At 39.0% G+C, this 26,442-nt stretch overlaps 7 protein-coding genes across 7 annotated transcripts; 5 read left to right on the top strand and 2 right to left on the bottom strand.

Moving 5' to 3' along the window:
• Nucleotides 1-500: 500 nt before the first annotated feature.
• SJAG_02135 (glyceraldehyde-3-phosphate dehydrogenase Tdh1) lies at nt 501-1,882 on the top strand. The gene has a single exon (XM_002173312.2). The coding sequence runs from the start codon at nt 708-710 to the stop codon at nt 1,716-1,718; it is 1,011 nt and encodes a 336-aa protein (XP_002173348.1). The 5' UTR covers nt 501-707; the 3' UTR covers nt 1,719-1,882.
• A 187-nt stretch (nt 1,883-2,069) lies between these two features.
• On the bottom strand, nt 2,070-3,168 carry SJAG_02134 (hypothetical protein). Its single transcript, XM_002173311.2, has one exon. The coding sequence runs from the start codon at nt 2,985-2,987 to the stop codon at nt 2,160-2,162; it is 828 nt and encodes a 275-aa protein (XP_002173347.1). The 5' UTR covers nt 2,988-3,168; the 3' UTR covers nt 2,070-2,159.
• A 2,810-nt stretch (nt 3,169-5,978) lies between these two features.
• On the top strand, nt 5,979-8,369 carry SJAG_02133 (amino acid permease). The gene has a single exon (XM_002173310.2). The coding sequence runs from the start codon at nt 6,603-6,605 to the stop codon at nt 8,265-8,267; it is 1,665 nt and encodes a 554-aa protein (XP_002173346.1). The 5' UTR covers nt 5,979-6,602; the 3' UTR covers nt 8,268-8,369.
• Nucleotides 8,370-11,694: 3,325 nt separating this feature from the next.
• On the top strand, nt 11,695-12,468 carry SJAG_02132 (hypothetical protein; the record flags this gene model as incomplete). Its single annotated transcript, XM_002173309.2, has 1 exon — nt 11,695-12,468. One exon carries the CDS (start codon nt 11,695-11,697, stop codon nt 12,466-12,468), a length of 774 nt encoding a protein of 257 aa, XP_002173345.2.
• A 2,144-nt stretch (nt 12,469-14,612) lies between these two features.
• Nucleotides 14,613-17,602, top strand: SJAG_02131 (hypothetical protein; the record flags this gene model as incomplete). The annotated part of the gene is made up of 2 exons (XM_002173308.2): nt 14,613-17,139; nt 17,226-17,602. The coding sequence occupies 2 exons, from the start codon at nt 14,613-14,615 to the stop codon at nt 17,600-17,602; spliced, it is 2,904 nt and encodes a 967-aa protein (XP_002173344.2).
• Nucleotides 17,603-18,240: 638 nt separating this feature from the next.
• SJAG_05255 (hypothetical protein) lies at nt 18,241-18,462 on the top strand (the record flags this gene model as incomplete). The annotated part of the gene is made up of 2 exons (XM_002173307.1): nt 18,241-18,350; nt 18,444-18,462. 2 exons carry the CDS (start codon nt 18,241-18,243, stop codon nt 18,460-18,462), a joined length of 129 nt encoding a protein of 42 aa, XP_002173343.1.
• Nucleotides 18,463-18,918: 456 nt separating this feature from the next.
• Nucleotides 18,919-20,559, bottom strand: SJAG_06576 (hypothetical protein; the record flags this gene model as incomplete). Its single annotated transcript, XM_011050686.1, has 1 exon — nt 18,919-20,559. One exon carries the CDS (start codon nt 20,557-20,559, stop codon nt 18,919-18,921), a length of 1,641 nt encoding a protein of 546 aa, XP_011048988.1.
• Nucleotides 20,560-26,442: the final 5,883 nt, after the last annotated feature.

Genomic DNA, 26,442 nt, shown 5'->3' with positions numbered 1-26,442 from the left:
ACAGCACAGCAATCGCTGGGCATCCGGGAGTGGACAGAACATTTGGAAGCTATCGAGAGCGTTCTATTGGCCTAGAATGCTGCGAGATGTGCAGCACATGTTCTAAGCCCATTGACTGTCACTTATTTAGCTAGCATTAAAAAAATACAAGGCCACAAGATTTATTAAGCTAAACTTCAATTTCTGCTATGGTTACTCCCGTTGTAATGTTATGGGGCACCCATTTTTAAAGCAATGAACACCACTTTTTTGGTCGAGAATACAACACCGATTATACTCCGCACCCCCAACTCACCTATTTCCCCGAGAAGCCACACACCTGTCGCACCTAATTTCTCCGAACGGATAAATTAAATATTCCGAACAGTCGCACTGCACTGCGTTGCACCTCAATAACATTTAACGAGCAAGTTGTTTAAACAATATACGACTAAAGTACATTTGAAAAATATCGCTTGTAACTTTTGCGTTAATGATAGACTCTTTGCGAAATTATTGCGCAGTTTTTGGCTGTTCCCCGCGACATTTTCTTCCATTCTGTTCCGTTCCGTTCTGCCATGTGTGCAAGCCATTCTGCTCACACCACGGATCGCGATCGCAACCGCGACAGGAGCAGGTATAAATAGGCTGGGACGAGCACCCAGTTTCACCACACTGATTTGAATACATTTCATCTCAACACAACAACTCACTCAATTTCTTTAACAATGGCTGCTCCTAAGGTTGGTATTAACGGTTTCGGTCGTATTGGCCGTATCGTCCTCCGTAACGCCCTCGAGGCCAAGACCATCGAGATCGTTGCTGTCAACGACCCCTTCATCAGCTTGGAGTACATGGCCTACATGTTCAAGTACGACTCCACCCACGGTCGCTACAAGGGTGATGTTGAGATCAAGGACGGCAAGCTCGTCGTTGATGGCCATGCCATCACTGTCTTCAACGAGCGTGACCCCGCCAACATCAAGTGGTCCACTGCTGGTGCCGACTACGTTATTGAGTCCACTGGTGTCTTCACCACCAAGGAGACTGCCTCTGCTCACTTGAAGGGTGGTGCCAAGCGTGTCATCATCTCTGCTCCTTCCAAGGATGCTCCCATGTACGTTATGGGTGTCAACCACACCGAGTTCAACCCTGCTGAGACTGTTATCTCCAACGCCTCTTGCACCACCAACTGCTTGGCTCCCCTTGCCAAGGTCATCAACGACACCTTCGGTATCGAGGAGGGTCTCATGACTACTGTCCACGCTACCACTGCTACCCAAAAGACCGTCGATGGTCCCTCCAAGAAGGACTGGCGTGGTGGCCGTACTGCCGGCGACAACATCATTCCCTCTTCCACTGGTGCCGCCAAGGCCGTCGGTAAGGTTATCCCTGCCTTGAACGGCAAGCTCACTGGTATGGCTTTCCGTGTCCCTACCTCTGATGTCTCCGTCGTCGACTTGACCGTCAAGCTCGAGAAGGCCACCACCTACGAGGAGATCAAGGCTGCCGTCAAGGCCGCTTCTGAGGGCCCCATGAAGGGTGTGTTGGGTTACACCGAGGACGCTGTTGTCTCCACTGACTTCACTGGTGACCACCACTCTTCCATCTTCGATGCCTCTGCCGGTATCCAACTCTCCCCCAAGTTCGTCAAGCTTGTCTCCTGGTACGACAACGAGTACGGTTACTCCCGCCGTGTTGTTGACCTTGTTGCCTACTCTGCTGCTAAGGACAACTGAACAGCTGGTCAACCCGATATCAAGAAACGTCGGGTGGATTAGGTGAACTGCATTGGCTCCATCTGAGTTAATTAGACGATATTTTTAGAAAACTTTAATGAATAGAGTGCTTATGAAAAGTGTGGGTTTGCCGGGGTTCTTTGTGTGATTGGGTGTCCTGTTATGTGAAGCTACTTTTGTTTTTTCTGATAGCGGCCTCTGGGTTTTGCCTCTGGCGTTCCATTTTGTCTGCTGTTAGGCGTGGGCTTGCGCAGCGTGTCCCAGAGGAAGCTGTCAACTCCGACATATATTGGTATATTTAATGTGGGTTGTCATCTCTGTTTCGTAAATTTGAACAAAAAAAAGGAACATAAGAGACGGCTCGTTCTCTTCACGGTTTACGAATTCATATATTGAATAAACTAAGTTAAAGATTTTAGTAAGTCCAGCCTTAAGCATCTCCTAGCTGCAACCGCTGCTTCGATCGCTAACGCAGAAGCTAAAATCGCTACCAAGTGAAGGGTCAGTATTTCTAAGGACACAACTTCCCGAATTTTGAATACAGTTGTTTATGCATGTTGAAACTCTGGTTTCCGCCCACACATAATCAAATGCAATGTACTTGTTCCATGACATACAACAAGTACTGATACACCAACTTCTGGGAGCACCGGCGAAGCGCTCATGATACTTGAGACTGTCCTTCAAATATGTACAGGCCCCATTACTAGTAGCGTGATTGTGGTTGCACTCTACGCTTTCCCGTTTCATCTGATGTTTAGCGTCACAAACAGATATATCGAAATTCTTGTAAAAATCGACGAGGAACGGACTTGACGCTGTAGAAACAAGAATATCGGTGCTATTCAAACCATAGGAGGAAAGTAATTTACACGTCTCAGTAACAAACTCGGATGAGTCATTTAGCGTGATGCTTTTTGAATGGCCGTTCCGATCCATGAAGTTGTAAAGATAAAGTGCATCACCCAACATTTCATTGGATTGCGCGTGTGCGAGCATACTTTTAACCTTAGTAAGTTTCTCGTAGTTATCGAATGAAAACATATCAAGCTCCTTGAAGTACGGTTCAGCATCGCGCTTTGTCAGGCTCGACAAGGTGGACAAGCCCGACAGGCTAGACAGCGTTACCTGTCCTTCGCCACCAGACGGTGAATCATAATCGCTTTTGACAATGTCATTTAGAAGAGAATCGTAATCGCCGGAGTATGCACTAACGGCTTTGCAAGCAAAAACGGAAGCTAACAAAAGAGGAATACTTGATAACTTCATAATGCACTGAATTTCCTTTGGGTTCCTACCTTTCTATACTTTTTCTTTAAAGCAATATTGTATTGAATGACATGATTATCTAAGCCATTTCAGGAGTCTTGTTGATGTGTCGTATTTGCACCGTTTCCACTAATTCAAAGCATCGTACTTGGAAACGTACTTGTGAACTTTGTAGTGTGGCATTGACATTAGCCTAGTGGTCGCTAACTCCCAGAGGCTAAATAAACAGTGCGTGAAGTGACACAAATGCAAAGTAAAAGGTAAACATGATTAATGTTCCATGAGTAAATGTAAATAAACAACCCCCATGATATAGACATATGAACTTATACTTAAAGCTAAATAAGCAATACACATGCCATTTTCAGGGATAATAATTCTCACAACTTTGCATCGCACCCTCCCATCCTGTCAGTCGAGTCAAGTTAAGCCAAGTCATGAAAACATGTTACCTCAGAGTCGGCGTTTATAATCACACATTCAATTATGGTTAGCCTAGATTGCACATGAGATACGTACTGCATGTTTTCATTGGTGGGAAATTTTGATTTTTGCTTGTGAACCAGACGCTCGAAAACTCTCTGACCCATCTTTTTGCTTGCGCTTACATATAAAAAAAGGGCTAAACGATAATCGTTAAAAAACCGAGGTGTGTTGTTTGTGAGTTATATGGAATGCCATGCTCTGTGTTTAACATAAAAATGGCAACTTTGTCGCCCAAGGTCCGTAAGAATTACGCACGAAATAGCAGACTGAATTGTGTCCATTATGGTTCTCACACATTAAAGGATCAGACTTGTTGGCGTATTTGTCATTAAGGCATTTATACGTGACTTTATCTGTTTTATGATTACGATGAGATTATATATCAGGTTAAGTTTAATAAACTCGTCTGGGTGACAAGTGAACTTTGTTCATGTTTTATAGAGTAACTATAACAATTCAGAAAACATTGTGATTATTAACGTTTAGTTGTTTTTTTGTACGTATGTCTCAAGTAATTGCTATTTATCTGTCATCCAATTACGTTTGTTAGAAACCTTGGATATACCACGAGCGCTCAATTTAATTTAGTTTTGTTTATCATCGGAAAGAAACATAATACTTACACGCTTTTCTTTCTACAATGTATCGTTACGTAACTACTACTTTGTGATGATAGTTAAGGGCTAGGATTGACTCACGGTTATGAGAATCGGATTCATCAGTATAAATTACAAAAAATCAAAAGTTACCATTTTAGCGTGTTCAAATCTATTTAGCCATGTAATTATGGTATATAAAAACATAACTATGTCAGTTATTTTGAAAGCCCAATTAGTAGATATATGCTGAATCATCTTTCATGAACATAGGTCTTAGCTGCTGTATTTTTGCGCGAAAACTGTAGCCTGGATCTTCAATACTGTTGATATCCTACGATTAAAACAAATGAAATACGTTTACTACATTATAAAAAATTTTAATATTTTAAGCTCAATTGTTAAAAACCAGGAAAACAGGTCATAAAGCACTTAAATTTGTCTTGTTTTCCTTTTGTCACGATTGTTAATGAGGTTTATTTCAGGATTCCTCTCCCATAAGAATCGACTGAACATTTTAAGTGTTTAAATCATAACTAAAAATTGATTTCTTGAACTGATGATATATTTTATCGTCACTTTTGCACGCATATAAGGCCAATTCTTTTAATCATTTTTTAGATTTATATTTGCTCGAATACTATCTAATCTACCCCACAAAGGCTCGCTATAAGGTTTTTCGCATATGTGCCTCATAATCATTTCACGGTGCAGTGACTATATAGTTTACACATAGTTGTAAATAAACACAAACACCGTATCACACTAACTTATAAAATTGCTGTGTTTTAAAGAGCTTAATTACTTATCGTTAAATTGCCTTTTGAAGACTCAGTAGCCGACAAGAAGACCAAAAATCTTAATTACAACGCTAATCAACTACTTTGCCTCGTTACAGCTCTGTGTTGGGTTCTTCAGATACCCTTCAGGTTGACTCCATGCAAGAAAAACGACCAACGTCGACATGAACGTTGCGTGCACACAACATTGGCATGAGTTATTCAATTAGAACCCTTGGTCTTTATGCATATGAACAGAAAAGTATAAAATAAAGTTTATTTTATCAGGGTCCATCTACCGAACAGCATACTTTTATACACTAACCTGTGCCCTTGGTTCATAAACTGACATAAGACATTTCCCAAAAATCGCTATCACCGAAAATTATTATAAACGACGAATTTAAAAAACTTAGTAGGAATCAACACAATTGATGGGAAACAAAACTGTCTTCGTCCATAAAAACAAGCGGATACAAAAAGAACATCATTTAGCAGTAGCGTTCTATTGCACAAAACCGAGGTGAAACCGTATTGTGGCTGCTCTACTGCGGCAAGCTAAAAACGCAGTGAAAACTTTTAACAAATAACAGTCTTAAGTTAAACGACCCAGTGGGCCCACGTTAAAAAAGCTCCCGACTAATTGATTAAACATGATTGGGTTAGATTTATGCGATGGTTTTTTAGAATTTGGTCTTAAGCGAGTTGAACCAAAATGTAACATTGTCATTAGCAAATGAAAAAATCCCGCTTCTATTAGTATGCTTATCAATATATACCTCTTAAACTATAACGATACAGAAAACCCACGGATTATACAATTACCTGTGTTTCTCGTTTCAGTCGCACTGCGATTATCAGTTTATCGAAAGCGATATGAATCACGTGTGTGTCATAACGGTGATCATGACGTAGGCAATATTTGAACTACTAAATGAAGATCGCTTACTGGTAGAAAAAAACGGTGGTGCAAGCGGTGAAGTATTAGAGTTAAGAAATAAATATTATAGTGATGAATAAATTCAAGTAACCAATACAAATGCAATTGTTTGGAAACAAAAAAATAATTGAAGGATTCATACTGTTGATCCTTGGGATGATGACTTTTTTAACTTTTGAATAGGATATGAATGAGCGCTATGAAAAAAAATCCCTTAATGAACAGATGCCGTGAGCCTCTCTCTCTTAGTTTCTCCCTACAAAAGTCGCTACTTTTATGTCGCCGAAATTTGAGCGATGTCCCGCGACATGATTTTGTTACGCGAAATAAAAAAAAAAGAGTGACATGAAGTATTATAAATTCGGTGTTTGCTCTTGTTTGCTGCTTGCAGCATCATCACCCCTCAAAAGCAGTTGCGATTATAGTTACTCTTACGAAGTCTCGGAATTGCGGGCGGTGTTTGCGGTACCTCGAGTAAGTACACCGATACTACATTAGGCATAATTGGATTGCTGTTAGCTATTCGTAAATTTCAGTTTTCCGTGTGTTTATGGTTGTTTCCACTGACTTGTTTGATTGCACAGCTGTTGCAAGCCGTTCGTTCTCTTTTTTTGGATTTGCTTAATTGTCTTCAGATTTACTTCCAACGCCAATTTTGAAGAATTAACAATTAAGCACCTGATATCAACGTGCTTTTTTACACATTCAACTGTTCCGTCTCCTATGTGTTTTTTGTTTAACTGTTGAGGTTGGCTATTTTTTATTTGACTTTCTTTCAATTTAACATCTTCACTCTTTAATTAATATTGGTATCATGAATCTTGGAGAATTCGATACTCTTTCAAGCACGGACTCAGTCTCGAAGCCTTATGACTCCTCCACCGAGACTGGTGAAGTAACCTTTAGACCTGTGTATCGGGACCACGTTGACGATGCGGAGGATTTAGCTCGCTTGGGTTACAAACAATCGTTCCATAGAGGTCTTTCGCTTTTCGGCGTTGCTAGTGTTTCTTTTTCCGTCTTAGGTTTACTTCCCTCGGTCGCGGCAACGCTTAACTTTTCTATGCTGGCCGGTACACCAGGAATGTTATGGGGTTGGCTCATTGCTTTGGTGTTTGTCTTATGTGTCGCTGCAAGCATGGCCGAATTGTGTTCTAGTATGCCAACATCCGGAGGATTATACTATTCGGCCAAAGTGCTTGCGCCCAAAGGGTGGGGTCCTTTGGCTTCTTGGGTTACTGGTTGGTCCAATTATATAGCTCAACTTTGTTTTCTAAGCAGCTGTATCTACAGTTTATCCAACTTACTAATCTATGCTGCCGATGAGTTCGATGGCAAAGATTTTGTGATTAAACATTACCATATATATTTCCTTTGCCTTTCTTTCATCGTGGTGCTTTCTATCATGGCTTCATTACCCACTTGGATAATGGGAAAAATTAATTCTGTTTTCACGTTTTTGAATATACTTTCCCTTCTCGCTGCTATCATTATTATCCTGGTTAGTGTTTCCATGCGTGATGGTTTCAATACTAATATGGGAGTATGGAGTCACTTCCAAAATCAGACTGATTGGCCTATAGGATTTGCTATGCTTATGTCGTTCTGTGGTGTTCTCTGGTCTATGGTCGGATTGGATACTTCTTATCATCTTGTTGAGGAATGTGCCAGCGCCTCTGTGAATGCGCCCAACGGTATCATGCTTACTGCTTTAGTTGGCGGATTTTCTGGCTGGATTATACATCTGGTAATTGCGTATACAATTGATGATTATACTGCCGTTGTCGAGGCGCACAATTTGTGGGTTGCATATTTGATACAGGTTCTTAGCCATAATGGCGCTAAGGCAGTCATCGCGCTTACCGTATTTTCAAATTTTCTTATGGCCCAGGGTGTATTAATTACATCATCTCGGACTGCGTATTCGTATGCTCGTGATGGTGTTCTTCCTTTCTCAAAGTGGATCGCACGAATAAACAAGCGAACCACTACACCCGTTAATGCCGTACTTTTGAATTGCTCCCTTGCAGCACTTATTCTTTTGCTTATTTTTAAAGGTCAATATGCCACGGACGCCATTTATTCTGTTTGTGGTATCGCAGCATTTGTCGCGTTTATCATTCCAATTGGCCTTCGCTCATTCGTCGTGAAGAACAGTAAGTTTTCTCGTGGGGCGTGGCATTTGGGTCGATATTCAAAGCTGGTTGGTGGAGCGGGTACCGTCTTTGTGATTATTTTGATTCCGATATTGTGTTTTCCGACTATGATACATCCTAGCGCTATTGATATGAATTGGGCCTGTCTTGGGTATAGCGTGCCAATGGCAGCAGTCCTTCTGTGGTTTGCTTTGGGAGCGAAGCATTGGTACAAAGGACCAAAAGCGGATATGCCTGGATTGGACATTCCGCGCATGTCAAGTTTAAAAAATGATGCGGTACATCATCGAGATTCCAGCCATTCTACGATGAATAGCTACTAAGCACTGAGGGAATATTTACGTACAATGGCTATGCAGTTTACCTCTTATTTATGTCCCTGTGTAGATATGTGATAGTGATAGTATACGCAAGTTTATTGATGATTTTTTTTTATTCTTGTTTTTGGCTCTTCGTTGTTTACTTAGTGAGTTGAAGAGTTGGGCCTCCACAATCGAACGAACGCCGAATGTTTGTAACAAATTCTCGGTTCATTAATCGACTTACTTCTTGGAGTTTATACCCGCCCGGTTATCCGTCTAACATTTCTAGTAAATTGAATTGAAGTGTGAACTATGTAAACTAATTTTACTTAAAAAAAAAGGGGGGGTTTGTAATAATAACTATAGAATCAAATCGTCATTTTCAATAAACTGCACTCACATCTGTACCTTCGGGGGCTAAACAAATAACGTTCGAGCACGGTTACTTTATTCGGTATAGAGTTTCTTGACTCGACAAATTTTATTGCAAGAGAAAATCCATTAATTTGCGAATAAATCGAACATAAGGCCCTGTACTATTGCTAATGACTTCAAAAAATTGGCATTCTAAGGTAATCATAAAATGGCGCCTGCTTATAATAGAAGTGATTGGTAGACGTAATATTGCGAGAAAGCACAAAAAAGGGTAAGCATGATCATTTAATAGAATAACTTATCATAAATACGCCTTAAAATTACACTTTAATTTGACATCATGACAGTATTACGCTACACAGTTAGTAAATATGGCGTCCCTGTGAGAACCCGTTTTGTAACCCTCATGAAAGATGTAAGCCGACAGAGTTGCGAATAGTATCCAATGATGTATGAAAGTAGGCAAACACTTGGAAATTTAGTTTTATCGAGAACATTCACTTCGGGAACAAGACTGATATTAAAAATAATTGCCCATATCATCAATTAAATATTTGAATACGTTATTAAAAAGATTTTAATGCCCTTTAAGCCTGCCGGAGCTGAAGCGATTTTAGTATTGGTATTTTAAATTCAGATAAACACCTTTAAAAGTCTAAAGAGTTACAGTTAAATATATTATAGGAATAAATATACATGCATATTAACATAGTACTTGTTACTATTTTTAAAACATAAAAAAAATTATAAAAATACTATCATTGTTACTGGAAAAACTTGGAGCCACTCGCTAATTAGTCTAAGTCCTGGTTATAATTCTCCTTAACTCTCTTTTTTTAAATGCATAGCCTCCAACATTAGGAGAAACCGTAAGTATCAAAGAAATATGAGTCAAAAATAAACCTTCGAGATAAATCTTATGTTATCACATCCTTGAGAACATAAATCTTGTCGCGGAAATTGGGTTCAGAAAACTACGACCAGAACTTAATAGGCTGGAACCACTAACTGAAGTTGGTGGGCGCAACATTACTTAAAATGGTTCTTTGCGTAAATACCCTAAGGGGGCAATAAATAAAACACGCTGATTGACTAGCAGTAGCTCTTCTTTAAATGATCTGTAATTTGACGTTTCATAGTTCTAACGAAATGGCCCTAAAGCATATAATTTTCAATGCTTAGTATGCTACAAATTCCGTATGCCTGAGATACGTAATGAACTGTTAAAGCTGTCGTTGGAGTGCGTGGCTGCTATACCCTGCGAGATAGTGTGGCGAAGTGCTACGCCATGATTTGCATTGACAAATCAGCCATTTTAGCACAAAAATGTCGCTATCTCGCTTAACGTTGTTACTGTTGGATACCAGGATTTGGAGTAATTTTGTTGGTCCAATTCAAGTGCTGCAAAAACCAAAAAGCACCATTTTGTTTTCTTTTAGTATAAAAATTCCCCGTGGTTACTCATTACATACGAAAAATGGTAAATTGTCGTCATACAGGATTAGAATAACTCTAATTATTTATTAATTATTAAACCCGTAACTTCAAATGACACAAACAGTATCGTGAAATTAAACAACAGGAGCAACTATTACTTCTGTTAATTTCAGTTAACAATTAATAAGACCGTTTGATATTTTTAATTTTCTGATAATCTTATATTAAATATTACACTTTGCACGCACTAAGCTTTATTGTTTTTTCGCTTTTTTTTGTTTATCATGAAATTGCTTAAAGTTGTTGGCGCACTATAGTATATAAAGCTGATAGTAACAGTACGGCGAAGTTGACCTTTGCCAGCATACAATAGCAAACAGTATAAGTGGCATTGATAATAACCGGAGCACTAATTTAAGAACAGCAAGCTTCCGTTTTCATGACATCCATCAAACAAAACCATTTATTTGATAATTAGTACTGATTTAACCTCTCGTTTTCACCAGAATAGCGCTTTTTCAAGGGCCAGTGACATAATAGAAATATTATTATCCCCAAGCTGTTTTAAACCAGTCATTTGGTGAATTTATTTTTTATAACTTAAGCTCGCATTAATGTCTTCTTCAGTAACTCATTGTATGTACTCTTTAAGATCACGCTAATGCTACTGTTGAAAGTGCCATTTTGTTGTCGCAAATGGCTTTTCGCACATGGTCGCTAGAAAATGACAATCATCGCACTGATTGCGGCTGTAATATAATCATTTACACAATTGTCCTTTACGTACCTGGAACACAATTTCCCGATTTTTTGTATAATTATTTTACCATCAAGATAGTATGTTATGTTCATTTTCTGAAGGAATTACACAAAATACTACTTCTTTATATAGAGTATTATGCTTATCCTTGATATCATTTTTGCTGTTAAACTTTTATAGCCGAGAGACTATGAATACCGAGGAAAGGTCAATCTTACTTAGTGTAGCATGCGATCCCAACAGTAGTTCGGTAGTAATTTTCATTGGCTGTCAGAGTTTGGTGCAAGAGCACAATTCGCTATTGACCCCTGAACTGCAAGACGCCCCGCGAAAATACTTCTGCGTGTGAAGTTAAACTTAATATTTCCTCGGGTATAGCTCTGTATCCGCGGGCTCAGACACATTTGGTGGGCTGAAGCCGCGGAATGCAAATAATTGAGAAGGAATATGCGAAGAGTAAGAATGAATAAATAGAGAGCTTTGCAATGCTACAACAAGCAAGCCTGAGGAAAATAAAGCGCCGTTTTGCTTTATTGTCCTAGCAATTGTTTTCATCACGAAAGAATATTCGTTTACTCTTTGAAGAATATCCAATAGCTCAGCTGTTCGCGATAATCACCATCCTTAAATTCTGTTTTCTTGCCTAAAACAGTAGGCAATTGGTAGCACATAAGTCGGTCGCTATTGCTGTTTTTGTCAAAACCCCGTCTTCATCAATTGCACTTAGTATTTCAAGAAAGTAGTGCATCGCTCATTGCTAAGACAGACTAATCATTGATCTGGTTTGGCGCTTCTTTAAAACTTGTTTCTCCTTCTGTCTGCATCTGAACTATTAGTAGGTTTTTTACAAAGTCTCCTCCTATACTCTAACTAAAGATGGATTTGCTTTATCTTTACGGTTACACTCCTACGAAGTGGCTGAATATTCTTGCAATAATTTGTTTCGGTGTTTGTACAGTTGTCAATTTGATTCAGATTGTTCAATATCGAAGCGGTATTCCTGTGCTTTCATTCATCGGATCGCTTGGTGAGGTTATTGGCTGGATTGCTCGAATGTACTCTGCTTCACACATTACAAGCACAACAATTACTTCATACAGTATTCAGTATGTCACTATTATGGCGTTTCCCGTCTTCTATACTGCTCAGATGTACATCACCTTGAAACATTTAATTATACAATATGGCCCCAAGTATGCGTTTCTTCGCCCAAGACTCTATGGACTTGTTTTCATCATTAACGACGTTATTTCCATGATTATCCAGTTTGCCGGCGGCGGAATGGCCGGCGGAGCTAATGGTAATGCTCATCTGGAGAGAATTGGCTCGGATATTATGCTCGTTGGTATCTGTTTCCAGCTTGTAATGGTGCTTGCTTTCACTGCCAGCGGTGTCGATTTTTGGTACCGCTATCGTCATGACAAGCCATACAGAACTGATGATGCTGATAACCTGGAGAATCCAAAATTGCATTTAACGGAGTCCAAGAGACGTACTATATCTGCACATGCTCTTTGGATTGCATCAATTCTTGTTATTATTCGTTCAATTTACCGTGTTGTCGAACTTGCTCAAGGTTGGAGTGGAAAGATTATCAAGACTGAAGCATACCTAGGCATTTTCGAATGTTCCTTACAGCCGTTATGTTGATCCCTTCTGTGTGGACGATTGTTCGCGGCGACGATGACGAGGCCGTATACCGTATTAACGACCTTGGGGACCAAAAGTTGGCCGAAACTTTATCAGCAGCTGAAAAGACTGAAAAGACTGCCGATAGTGATTGACCAGGGAGCGAACACTGAAAGATTGTTTGAGAGAAGTGCGAGTATTTTATTCGTCAAAAATCACAATTATTGAAGCAAGTCTTTCGGGTTCTATCATATGTGAACTAGTTTTAGCGAAAGACACATTCATCGCACTACATCTTTGTATTTTTATTTCTTCAGCATATTTATATTGCATTTTGTTTTATTGTAAAAGATTGGTGAATGTGCAGAAAAACACTTATTACTTAACTAAACTTATGCATCCGTGAACTTTTATAATGCGAAACCAACATATGCTCCATACGATCGTCTGCTTAATCGTTGATTGCTTTTTGTAGGCGTAACTTCAAAACTATATTGTTCGCCTGCTCTAACAGCCGAAAGTATATTTTTTCATGCAGAAGTGTCGCATTTATTTAAAAGGGACGCCAAAAAAATGGTTTTGACAATACAATTTAAATGCTACGCTCGATAGTGATATTAAAATTCTCTGTGTTAGTTACGAACTTTAAGAGGAGAAACAAATGTAATGTTACGTCGCAAGTTATGTCTTCAAACTACGCAAAAAACAAACAAGCTGACGGTTACCTTGTTGATTTTCCATGCTGAACAACAAAACACACTTCTATACATCTTTGATTAGTGAGTTTAAAACCAATTTCCAGCTTACATAGTGTTAGTCAATACTTATAACTGTTAAGTGAAGTTTTTTCTGCGAGTTAATTATGATATAAATGTATTTAAGTCATACAGCAAAGCAGTAACAATTGTGATAACTCTTAACACATATTTGCAATACTATTGAAATATTTAAAATTCATTTCTGTCGAAGAAGTGAAAGTGGATCTGGAAGCACGTTGTAGCTGGCGAATTTTAGTGTTTCGTCAAATCACGCAGAAAAACCATCTTGAATAATAAGATCAAAGCGCCCGTATTAAATGAGCATACAGTCACATCATTTAACTAAAAGCAGATGTGAGTGAGTGATCGGAATGAATTGCATAGCTTCCCTTCTCGTAATTAACTGCATAACAAACAACTAGGATCCAGTAGCAAATCACGATATTGTGATCATGCAAGGTAAGCCGGGATTCAAATTTTCGGCATTGTAACTTTCCGGATCAGACGCGAAGAGAGAACATCAAAATACGGTCGTAAAATCAGCTCAAAAAATCGTAATTGTAGCAAGCGCAAGTGCTTTATGTACCCATAAAGTAGTAATGCTGAGCAGAAAGCATGAGTTAATTAACAATTCGTTCGTTTCAAACATTAAGCGCACATTATGCAAGCAAACTCAAAAACATTTCCCAATTAGACGATGCCACGTTAACGTCATATCACGAGAACACTTTAATAATTGGTGTCGCTTTCGCATTAAAAGCAATAATGCGAAATAGTTTTCAGTAGCATTCATGTTAACTTAGCTTCTCAGTATTTAGTTACCAGAACAATATACAGTATATTCTTTGTATGGATTGTTGTGCAGATCGAGGTTTAGCTTGAACTACATTAGACTAATTACCGAATTTTCCACATCTACGAAGCCGATCTATATAACATGCTTCTTTTGTAAGACAAGGTGATTAATCTATGACGTAACATCACAATTGTCAAACCCGCGGGTAAACTACTCGAAAAACTCGATGGTTGGAACCCTTTACTGTACCCTGTTTTCTTAAGCCGACTGCGGAGCCCCGCTCGAAAATTAGTAAAGTAGCAATAATTGGTCGAGAACTGTGTGGAGTGGGCATACATCGGTAAAAGCCGAATAACTATAGCATACATCATCCAATGAATGTAAAGATATAACGGTCAGACTTTCATTAAACAGAGTTTAATTGGCTATTGGGGTGATGAAAGGAAGACTATTACCAAAAAAGATGTCGCACAAACGAAATGCGGAGCGACGAGTCTGCAGGAAATCCGGGGTTTGCCGACGGTGCGAGTTGTAGCCGACAATTAACAGAAAATCATATAAATATTAGCATTGAACACCGCATTTCTCCAGAGAATTAACACACTTGCACAATGAAAACACTACAGCTTATCAGCAGCTTCCTTGCTGCTGGCTGTTTATATTTTGGAAAACTTTCAACAGCCTTACCTGCATCGACTTCTACTACTACTGATGCAGATACAACAACAACAAGCGCTGCATTTGCGTCGGACGCATACAGCTTGTATGAAGAAGGAACCTCGACTTCAACGAGCTGGCGTACATGGCCCACTTTGGACCCTGAGTTGGATGTCGGCCATGCTGTCGCTCCTTCTTTTAACTTGACATACCTTGGCGACACCTGTACAGGCTACAAGGTTTTAAATGTTTCCGAAAGCTCCAATGGTGTGCAAGCTACACTTCAATTGCGCGGTGAAGCATGTTATGCTTACGGCACGGATTACAAATATTTACAGCTAAATGTTAGCTACGAGACTGAGGACAGAATCCATGTTGGTATTTACGACACGGACGGAAAACAATTTCGCTTTAGTGAGCGCAAAGATATTTGGGATGCTCCTCTTTATCATGACGCTTCTTTCCCTAAGGATCGCAAATATGAATTCCACTACAATGAGGATCCGTTCGAGTTTTGGGTTACCCGTACTTCGGACAATGATACGTTGTTTGATACTCGTGGTCAAAAACTCATCTTTGAGGATCAATACATCGAATTGACTACAAACATGGTTCAAAACTACAACATTTACGGTCTCGCCGAAACAATACACGGTCTTCGTCTTGGTAACAATATCACAAGAACTCTTTGGGCAAATGATGAACCTACTCCATTGGATCGTAATATGTATGGAAATCACCCATTCTACCTTGAGCACCGCTATGCGAACCAGACAAACTCTGGTAAGGCTTCTTCCCATGGTGTCCTCTTGCTTTCGTCAACTGGCATGGATATTCTTCTTCGTGAAAACTATCTCCAATACCGTGTCATCGGTGGAGTTGTTGATTTATACATCTTTGCCGGTGGTTCGGAGGGTCCTAAAAATACAATTTCTTCTTACGTAAATGCCGTTGGTCTACCTGCTATGCAACAGTATTGGACACTTGGTTATCATCAATGTCGCTGGGGATACGAAAGCCTTTCTAAGCTTGAAGAAGTTGTTGAAAACTTTGAAAAGGCAAACATTCCTCTTGACACCATTTGGGGTGATATCGACTATATGTACGAATGGCGCGATTTCACTCTTGATCCTGTCTCCTATCCAGCTGAACAATTCCGCCCTTTCCTTGGTAATCTTTCAAAAAATCATAAGCACTACGTTCCTATTGTTGATGCTGCTGTTTACGCCGCAAACCCTTCCAACAAGTCTGACGATACTTATTATCCATTCTACGAAGGTGTTGAAAAGGACATCTTCCTTAAAAATCCTGACGGTTCTTTATACATTGGTGCGGTTTGGCCCGGTTATACTGTTTTCGCTGATTTTATTAATCCCAATTCTACTGAGTACTGGAAGAATTGCTTGTACAATTGGTCTCTCCAAATGACAGATGAAGGCCTCGCCTTTGATGGTCTTTGGCTCGACATGAACGAAGTATCATCCTACTGTGTCGGCTCTTGTGGTACGGGAAAGCTCGATCAAAATCCTATACGTACACAAACTGCCTTTTCCGGTGAGATGTATAACTATATCTTTGATTATCCCGAGGGTACAGAGTACACAAATGCTTCAGAGTACCAAGTTGCTATGCAAGGCCAAAGATTGCAAGACGCCGCTACAAGCACCGCCGTTATTATCCCAACTGCGTCCCCCTCTACCAAGGCAAAGAAGAATGAGGACCGCAACATCAATTACCCTCCCTACGCTATCAACAATGAGCAAGGAAATCACGACATTTCTAATCATATCGTGGGTGTGAACGCTACCTCCTATGATGGAACTGCCCGTTACGATATTTTCAACATGTATGGTTACGGCGAAACGAAGGCTACGTATCGTGCATTACTTGAATTGGCTCCCAATGTCCGCCCTTTCGTAGTCCCTCGTTCTACGTTCCCTGGTTCCGGTGTTTACGGTGCACATTGGCTTGGTGACAACCATTCTAAGTGGTCTAACATGTTTTTCTCCATCCCGGGAGCGATGATTTTCAACATGCTCGGTATTCCCATGGTTGGTGCTGATGTCTGTGGTTTCATGGGTAACAGCAACTATGAATTGTGCTCTCGTTGGATGGCAATGGGTGCTTTCTTACCTTTCTATCGCAGTCATAACACTCTTGGTGCTATTAGTCAAGAGCCCTACATCTGGTCTTCCGTTGCAGAAGCCTCTCGCCGTGCTATGAAGATTCGTTATGCTATGCTTCCTTATTGGTATACTTTACTTTACCAGGCGCACGCTCAAGGAACTCCTGTTTTCCGTCCTATGTTCTTTGAGTTCCCCGAAGAACCTTCTCTTGCTGATGCTTCTCGTCAATTTATGGTCGGTGATGCCTTCCTCGTTACTCCTGTCTTGGAGCCTAACACGACTACTGTTGACGGCGTCTTCCCTGGCGACAACTCTACCGCCTGGTACGACTGGTATACACACGAGGCTGTCAACCGTCAATACAACCAAATGTCACCCTTGATGCGCCCTTGGAGCATATCAATGTCCACGTTCGTGGCGGAAATGTCATCCCTCTTCAAGAGCCTGCTTTGACTACATACGAAACTCGTAACAATCCTTGGGCTCTTCTTGTTGCCCTCAACCCCAATGGCAATGCCGATGGTTTCTTGTATGCTGACGATGGCGTTTCAATCACTCCTAATGCTACTCTTAGTGTGTCGTTCAGTGCTCTCAACAATACCCTCTCAACGTATGTCAGCGGCACCTATGCTGTTGAACAACCCCTTGCCAATGTTACTGTTCTTGGGGTTTCTTCTGCTCCTCAGTCCGTCTTTTTCAAGGGACAGAACATTTCCTCTTATGAGTATAATAACGACAAGCAAGAGCTTGTTATCACAAATCTTGCCAACCTGACTTCCCAAGGTGCATTTAACGAAAATTGGACCTTGACTTGGTAGTTTCATGACACGTCTTTTATTGCTTATAATGTAAATAATTCAAATTATCAGCTTATAATTTTAGTGCATAACCGAGAAAGTTTTGTCTGCTTTTATGATACCCTTAGTTCTTAATTACTAAACTTTTGAGATTTATACATGGAAAAGTTGGTGTTCATTGAAAAGAACAAAGTAAGTCAAAACAGTTCTAGCAGTGGGAGTCTATGTTACATAAGGCAGTTCAACAATAAACATTGTTTTTAATTTTTAGTTTGCAGTTATTTCTTTTTCAGCAAAATTGCACATCCCTCAAAGATGGGTATTCAAATGTCGAAAATCACTCTGAATTAAATATAGAATCAATTGCATTGTTTATGAGTAAAGAAAGCAAAAGCAGGATGAAAAACATCCCACGGACTAGACTTTGTGAATAGCGCTTCATGGTCGATGTGCGAATGTAATTACTGTATTAATAAGAAGTACAATGTACATATGAATATAGAGCAAATAAAGGGGGAATTGGCTTTGATGCAGACAAGGAAAGTAAGGGTGCTTTTATTGAGTTTTATTAATTACAGTTAAAAACCCTCTGTTCGTTGCTTTGAAGTGGATTGCAATAAAAGCGTAACAATTAACTAACCCCAACTTTCATTTTTATAATGATTGCTACCATTGCGAGTTCTACTACTTACACCAACTGCGTTATTGATGTCCTTCCAAATAAAGGCGCAAAGTACCATCCCACCCACTGGAGATATCCAAATATGTGGTGAGTACGACAATTGGTGAGATGCGAAAATGAAGCTGTTTATCACTCACAATTTAGCGGTTGAAATACAGCATTATTTCTATAATAACATAGTCTCAGTATAATTGCTTAATTGCAGTTGTCAAGATAACAATGAAATAGGCTCAGGCTTTCTCTTACTATTTTTTCTGCCATTCTTTCAAAGTGCAACGTTTCAACCTTCTATGCGCTACCGCCCTCAAAAAAGAGTACCATCTATAAAAGCCAGATGCCTTGCCGCTTAATTACAGAAAACGAGTAGTGAGTCGACTACGAAATAAAAACGTAACCTTTAATACCTAAACTTTTTTAAAGAGAAGAAAGAGAAGAGATTCATATAATAAAACAAGTTTGTACAGAAAATCCAAAAGTTGACTACATAACAATGTACATATTCATTCATAAAGGAGGTGGTTTAACAAAAGGAGGAGACGACAGTGACCAATGGTATAAAGCGAAATGTGTAAAACATTACAGAAAAATATCCACACCACTGACTAGTAATAAGTTTTGAACGAGAAAACGAATACCTCGTTCGCATTAGTTCGTCTCATAACAACCAAGAATCCAAAAAATTCCATGCAAACAACGGATCAGCAGTTAATGGAATAAGTGCTTTCTTTGAATTGTCGTCCTCTTTTATTTCCGAGAATAGTAGTATGAAACGTTGAAAAGATTTAAGAACTTCACACCTCTTGGGATCAGTACGTATATAGCTGTCGTCCAACAAAAATGCCGCATAGTCAAGCGGTTCCGTTCCATAATGAATATTGCGCAATGCACAAAATGGTATATAAGCAAGTCCTTCCAATGAAAAGATGGTCAAGATTTTTCTCCAGCCAAAGGATTTTGATTCATTGAACATTGAAATGAGATGTGCAGTCTTTTTCAAACATAGACTACCCAACACTTTTATTTGACTGTCATAACAACCTGATTCCACCGAATCAGCATATGGGTAATACAAGTATAAAGTTGTCCTGATCTTCAATAACAGAGCCTTAAATAAGTTAAATCGAAATGTTTCAGCTGCATCCCCTGCCATGTCTAAGCAGTTCATTACTTGAAGACTTAGTTGTGAGAGTAGAACGTTGTAATCCTCTAGCTTTTTAGTGAAGTTTTTGACAGAAGAAAGATGCTGGTCTTTCCACATTTGAAGACCTACTTTTAGTATTTGACCAAAGAGCTTTTGTGAATAGTACTCGTTCTCATCGCTTGTGTCCTCTCTATTACGTATGAAACTACCATCCACCTCAAACTGGATCCACGGAGGGAAATTAAAGAAAATGGATGACATGGCATCGATTTGGGTTACGACAAACCATAGTTTGTTATATTTTTTCATCAAATTAATATCATCTTCAATTTTCTGATGAGCTGTTATCGACCTTCCATAATAAATAGCAGTACAAAGCTTTTTATTCACATCATGGGGTGAATTAAAGAGGAACGATAAATACGCTTGAACTGAAAGTGTTTCAAAAAAATTAATATCAGCCAAATGACGCAAATTGGTCCGAAGATTATCCAGAATGTCAATTTTTTGCCTGAAACGTTCAGCTAAACCTGTAACTGAATCACCCGTCTGCTCAAGGTACTCTAGTAACGAAGACGGGAGCTTTTCAACTTTAAGTGAGGCCCATAGTACTACGAATAAAAGCTCCAGCCGCCCTACGACAGGAAATATAGGGGGACTATTATACAAGCAACGTACAGTGTCTTTAACACTGTCTCTTTCAATAATTGGGAAAACAGAGTCAAATCGCTCAATGTACAGATCCACCATCAAGTCCGCTATGTGTAACGGGGGAAGAACTTTAAGGTAAGATGCTGCATCTTCTATACCAGAAATGGTAATCGACGAAAAAAGTGTCTCAACAGGAATACCTCTCGCACGAGCGCATTTCTGGATCATATTGAACAAGACAAGTGGACGATAAAAATGAAACTTCTCATCGTCGTTTGAATTAAAACCATCATTAATATGCTGGTTTGCATTCCACATGAATGAAACATCATCTTTCGAGTAGGGTGCCTCGTAATTATTCTCATAAACACAACTTGCCTCAAGTTCTCTTTCCTTACATCGTGAACACGGAAGACATTTATCACACTTTAGCTTTTTTTGCCGACAATTAAGACATGATATTTTTTTACGTCGACGTCGCACTTTTTTCCTCAAAGCAGGCATATCACAGACTGTACCACCGAATTCGAGTTATGACGTCCCCCTTATAACTAATTTTGCCGATTTGGTAGGTTCGTCTGATACACAGGGTTGGCAGGGTTAGTAGTAAGTTTTTGACTGCAAAATGGAGTGTTTTGAGATATATCTTGCATGACAACTGAATGGAACAGAGGTCTGCAAACAGTATGTCACTCATGCGTGGCCGTATGAGGCGTTCATTGAAATAATGAAAAAAATACAATAGCTCGAAGTAATGAATCGGGGATGAATATCCGTCCACGGTCTCCGAAATGATTTTTATTGTTTTCCATGTTCATAGATTTTTAAAGACTAAGAACGGAGCTCAGTCTGTTACGGAAGCACGTGGGTTTCATGAGTATTGTAGCATGCATTTAATGGAGTTGAAAGGCTTTGATATGGTACGGGTCGTTATTGTTTGAATGAAATAGTAGATGAATGGTAGTAACTAGCGCGTATATGAATATCTTACGGATAAGTTGCAACTTAAGAATTAGCTAAAGCAATAATTTTGAACATCTTTGGCTTTCATAGGTTTTGAATTGTGGTTATATATGAATTCTGTTGCATCACGTACAATTCAATTACTTTAAAGATGTCGCTTTTTATGAAAAGTGCCAACGAGTTTGCTGCATGTCTATTCGTATAAGTATTTTTAGTTGATAATGATAACACACAAAATTGGGAGAGCTATGAAATTGTTCAGAGCAAATATCGTGACAACAGTACTAGAAGTTCCTGCAATCGTATTCAACGCCAGTTATGATTATGAATAGCTAAAGGGAGGCCGTTGTGGCACCAGATGCGGTCCTTGCTGTTCAATCATGTAAGCCTACGCGCCTATGAACTCTAAAAAGTATAATGTTGTTCGCTACGATTTATTTAATGACATAATGGAGCTTTTCTGCGCTTAAGGTAATGCATTAAAGAAATTAGTTCTGTAGAGTCTGGGTTCGCTAACGTTGCAAAAATGTACCACAGCTAGCAGTAATATTACCCTGAAAGACCAGTATTATGGCAAGTTGAATTTATGCGTTGGCAGTGAAAATCTTCACTACTAGTAAACATGTCTCGGTGTCGTGATGTAGTATTCCGGTGGAAATTTGAATAAGAGGGATGAACTAATTTGTCACTGATTAAACCAGCTAAAACTGAAGAGGATTCTTTCTCTTTATTTCTTTGAAACCGCGATAACCTACTCAACATTGTGTTTGATGTTCTTTAATATTATGATGTGTTAAATGACTTCAATTGAATGAATAGAGATAAAATTTGAAGGTAACTTCATGAAGTACAAGTACTTAGCGAATCTATATAACGTAACGTAATGGTATTTCAATGAACATTATTGACCTACGTGTTCTTTAGTAGACAGGCTTACAAGAAGATTTGCTATACCCCAGTTATCGGATTCTTTTGAAATATAGGGATACTCTGTGAATGGTTGTGAATGTATATTTGGGTTACGTGCAACAAAAACAAGTTCAAATACTAAAATCTAATGCTTTAATGTTGCGTTAACGGATTATTCATTTTTGTTGTGTAATTTTCTTCTTGCGACACAAACTGTACAAGCAGAAAGCTGTACTCGAACCAACCTTCGCTAATGGTTATCAAGCAATGGTGAAAATTTAATTGTGTATATATCATAATAGATTTTCACTTGACTCATTTTATAAATTAAAATCACGTCTTTGAGTCTGTTGATGATCGAAATTCGGTAATTCTGTAAACAATTATCTTTTGAGAATTATTATCTACGCAGTTAATGTGTATGCTGCGATATGTACTTTTTAAAACATAGTAATAAGGTTAGAACCAACAAACTCCAAAAAATGCGTACCTAGAGTTATACCCGACTGAAGAGTTGTTCGTTCTGAGACATAAAACAATACCTCTTCTACGAAAAATGTTAATATTTTGTTTGACTATCATGTTCGTTAAGTATACCTTTTACTTAACTCAACAATCTGAAGAATTGAAAGCTTGATTTATCTACTAAAAAAATACTGTCAAGGTGAACTACCTAGCTAGCTAATGTCTTGTTGTAATTCAATTATTATTTGCGACAGCATATTTAAAGAGCTCCCCTACCATACAATATCAATCACGAATTATTAAAACAAACATAAAAGAGTTAAAGTGTTCCCATACTTAGAAGTTGAGTTCTGGTACATAAATGACATGTTTGTTTTTGGTAATCTCAATGTAACATTTTTAAGGACCAAAACAACCGAGTCTATGGAAAAGAATATAAGAACGAGTATTCTTTTTGTTGCCTTTGCAATCGCTCATGCGTTATCAGTTTACTTCGCGAGAATTGGAGTGATTGCGCTAAAATCGGCTTTTATTCGCAAAAGCCGACTAAATGATGCACTCTGCGATACTTGGTTTACAACCTGCGAATAGGGGTTAGAGTGATGGGAACAAGGACTTACAGTTGCACAGTACGTTGTTGTATTTCGAAACTCTGAAACTTAACTCATTGTTATTGTTTAAAGCGAGAAAAGTACTACTGATAATCCGTTTTTATTGTAGTCTTCAGTAGAGTTTGACTAAAAATTCTATATTTACACACATCTTTTAACGTGCAGTCTTGTCTAATGATACTAAACCAGAATACAATAATGATAAGAACCCGCATTTAACAACTTTAAACTGAACCTGTATAAGAGAAGCTTAAAGGCTTGCTGTTCTCTGGAGTTTTCAGTAGCTGCTTTTTTCCTTTATATATCTGTCAGAATCAAATGACTGCGCAATCCTTTTTCAAGAACAGACATACCAGCAAGCCCCACAACAGCAATATTTGTTTTGGGACCAATGAACCAATGTTTTGCAGATATTGCATACCACAGAACCACAGCACCCATTGGGAGTCCGAATACAAGACAGGTCCAGTTCATTTGCTGCATACTAGGTCGTGAAGAATTTGGGAAGCATAATATGGGAATCATAATAATCACAAATATAGTAGCGATAGCACATATTGGTCGGGAGAACCGACCAAGGTTCCAAGGGCCGCGTCTAAAATCTTTATCTGACACAATAAAGGCACGAAGAAAGATAGGAACCGTAAAAGCTGTGAACGCCGCAATAGCAGTAACTGAGAAAACTGCGTTAACGGTTATTGATCCTGCAAATATTAATAAAAGGACAACGATCGCAATGGTTCCGTTCACAATGACTGTGTGTACCGGCGTCATTGTTCGTTTGTGGACTTGAGCCATCCACTTGGAACATGGTAGCACTTCATCACGAGCATATGAATAAGCAATACGAGAGGAAGCAATTAATACACCTTGTGCCATAATAAAGTTGGAAACAATTGTCAACGAAACAATAAACATGGCCGTTTTTTTGCTTAATACCTGTGTCAAATAAGCAACCCATAAGTTATCTGAAGTCACAACAGCATTTATATCCACAATTGTATAAGCTATAACTAGCTGGAAAAGCCAACCAACTAGACCTCCAATAGTAGAAGTCAAGAAAATGCCATTTGGGGCGTTCATGCTTGCATTGGCGCACTCTTCACTAAGATGAAATGAAGTATCGAACCCAGCCATAATCCAAATGACACCGCAGAAGGACATAAATACTGCAAACCAATCAGGCCACGATGTTACATTATTGAATTTTGTCCAAACGTCGCTCGATTTATTGAAGCCATTTCGCGATCCAGCTTCAATCAATATGACGAGCATTGAAACGAACAGAAAAACGGTGTTCAACAGTGTTCCAAAAGAATTTATACGACCTATAACCTTTGTGGGAAGTGATGCCATTATTGCAAAAACCAATATGAAGGCAACACACAAAAAATAAAGTTGATAGGGTTTCACTTTGTAGTCCTCCTGACTGATACGAATAGCTGACAATGTCATAGATGAGAGACTATATACACAACTTGGGAAACCGATAAGCTGCCCGAGATAATTAGACCAACCTGTAATCCAGGAAGCTAAGGGACCCCACCCTTTTGGCGCCAGTACAGACGCAGAGTAGTATAAACCACCTGAAGTGGGCATGCTGGAGCATAACTCTGCCAATGCTGCCGCTAAACAATCAACAAACACCATTGCTAGAAGCCAACCCCAGACCATTCCAGGGGTGCCTGCAAGCATTGTAAAGCACATTGTCGCTGCCACAGACGGAAGCAATCCGAGTACAGAAAAAGAAACACTAAATACGCTGAAGAGTGATAGCCCACGATCAAAGGCTTGCGTATAACCAAGCTTGGCCAAATCTTCGGCATCATCTAAACATTCCCTGTAGACTGGTTTGAATGCATTAGAGTCCAAAGAGATGCTGTAAGTTCTTGTAAGCGTGGTTGATCTTGTGAGTGAGTTGTAGATGTCCAAGCTACTCATCGTGAGAAGAATTTAATTCAAAAGTGAATATGAGAGATAAAACAACCGGAAAAAGGAATAAATACGAAGTGGAAGTTAAGAAACGGAATTGATAAAACGAGTGACAAAGAAAAAGCTCCTGCTGCAAATAACTACCAAGTATAACGGTCAAGGATAATTTTTTAGGGGAAAATAGTAATTGTCCAGCTTTGTTAACAACACGTTGATAAGTATTGCGGTAATTGAAGTATGCAAAACTTGAATAATGAATGTTCTCAAAGGAAGACTTAAAATATGGCAAGGATTTAGCAAAGCATTAATTGAGAAGAATTGGCGGACATAGGATTTGGAAATCAAGGAGTTGAAAAACTAACGAGAGCGTTCTAAGGTCCATATTTTAACCTTAAAACAGAAGTAAATAATACCGAAATTGCGATGTCATGTACTGATATCATTGGTTCAATACAGTGTTATCGAACATTTGGTTGTGCGGCTTTGCAAAGCGGGTGCATATTGCATTGCTTTATCTCTAGAGGGAAAGATATGCTGAGAGAACTAACTTACGTTTAATAAGGGTTTACGTCTCAGTTTTCTTGACTCATGTCTATGCAAACCCTGAAACACGCTACATACTTCATTTCAATCGAAATGAGCTATTTTTTGAAGCACTTTCTTCACATTGCGACACTTGTCACAAAGTGCCCGATTAAAGATTTTGTTAAGCGAAAAAATGCGACATTATTTCATAGCTTCGATTATCCAACAAACTCAAATTCTATGTGAATTGTAATCCAGAAGATAGTTGAAAGCCTGCTTCATTTGTTAAGACGAGTTTCTTAATTGATTCAAATTCTTCGAAATCAAACATGAGACTGTTAATGTTGTGTACGCGTTCTAAAACTCCGTCTCACGTACTCTTGCCGCATGGAATTACAGATGCCCGATGTTTCTTCTTATCTACTGCAGTATGACGAAACATGCACTCATTTCTTTTGACTTTAAACAGCTTAAAGTGTTTTAGTGCAATATTCGCAAGTAAGATTTAGATAACACGAAACAGACACTGAACCATGGATAAAAATTATGATCAACAAGCACAGGCTGAGTTCTCCTATGTGAACCCGTCCATCTTGACGGTGAACTTTTATCTTGCTTTATCAGATTAGTCTCAGAGTAACAAAAAAGGAACCAACTCTGTTGCTTGTTGAATACCATCTGTTAGAGAACAGGGTTGGTTTACATTTATGCTATCAGTACATATTACGTATGTTTTGCCGACGTAGTATTCACGGGAATGTCGCAGGTTAATAGTATTTTATTTGAAAAATGAGCGATGCGATCTTGTGCCCAGACCGCAAGCGAATTAGTAAGCCCTTACTCCGAAATGACTTAGGGCAGCAACTAATTGATTTAAACTCAAGAAACTTATGGGATCACTTAAAATAAGATAACAAGACAACGTATTAGCTTACATGTATATGTGGTTTAACGGTTTATTAGTTGTTTCCTTTTCGACATA

The sequence above is a fragment of the Schizosaccharomyces japonicus genome (genome assembly GCF_000149845.2).
Source record: "Schizosaccharomyces japonicus yFS275 unplaced genomic scaffold supercont5.1, whole genome shotgun sequence".
NCBI lineage: Eukaryota > Fungi > Ascomycota > Schizosaccharomycetes > Schizosaccharomycetales > Schizosaccharomycetaceae > Schizosaccharomyces > Schizosaccharomyces japonicus.
The sequence above is the reverse complement of the archived record's forward strand: the minus strand, read 5'-3'. Positions and strand labels throughout refer to the sequence as shown.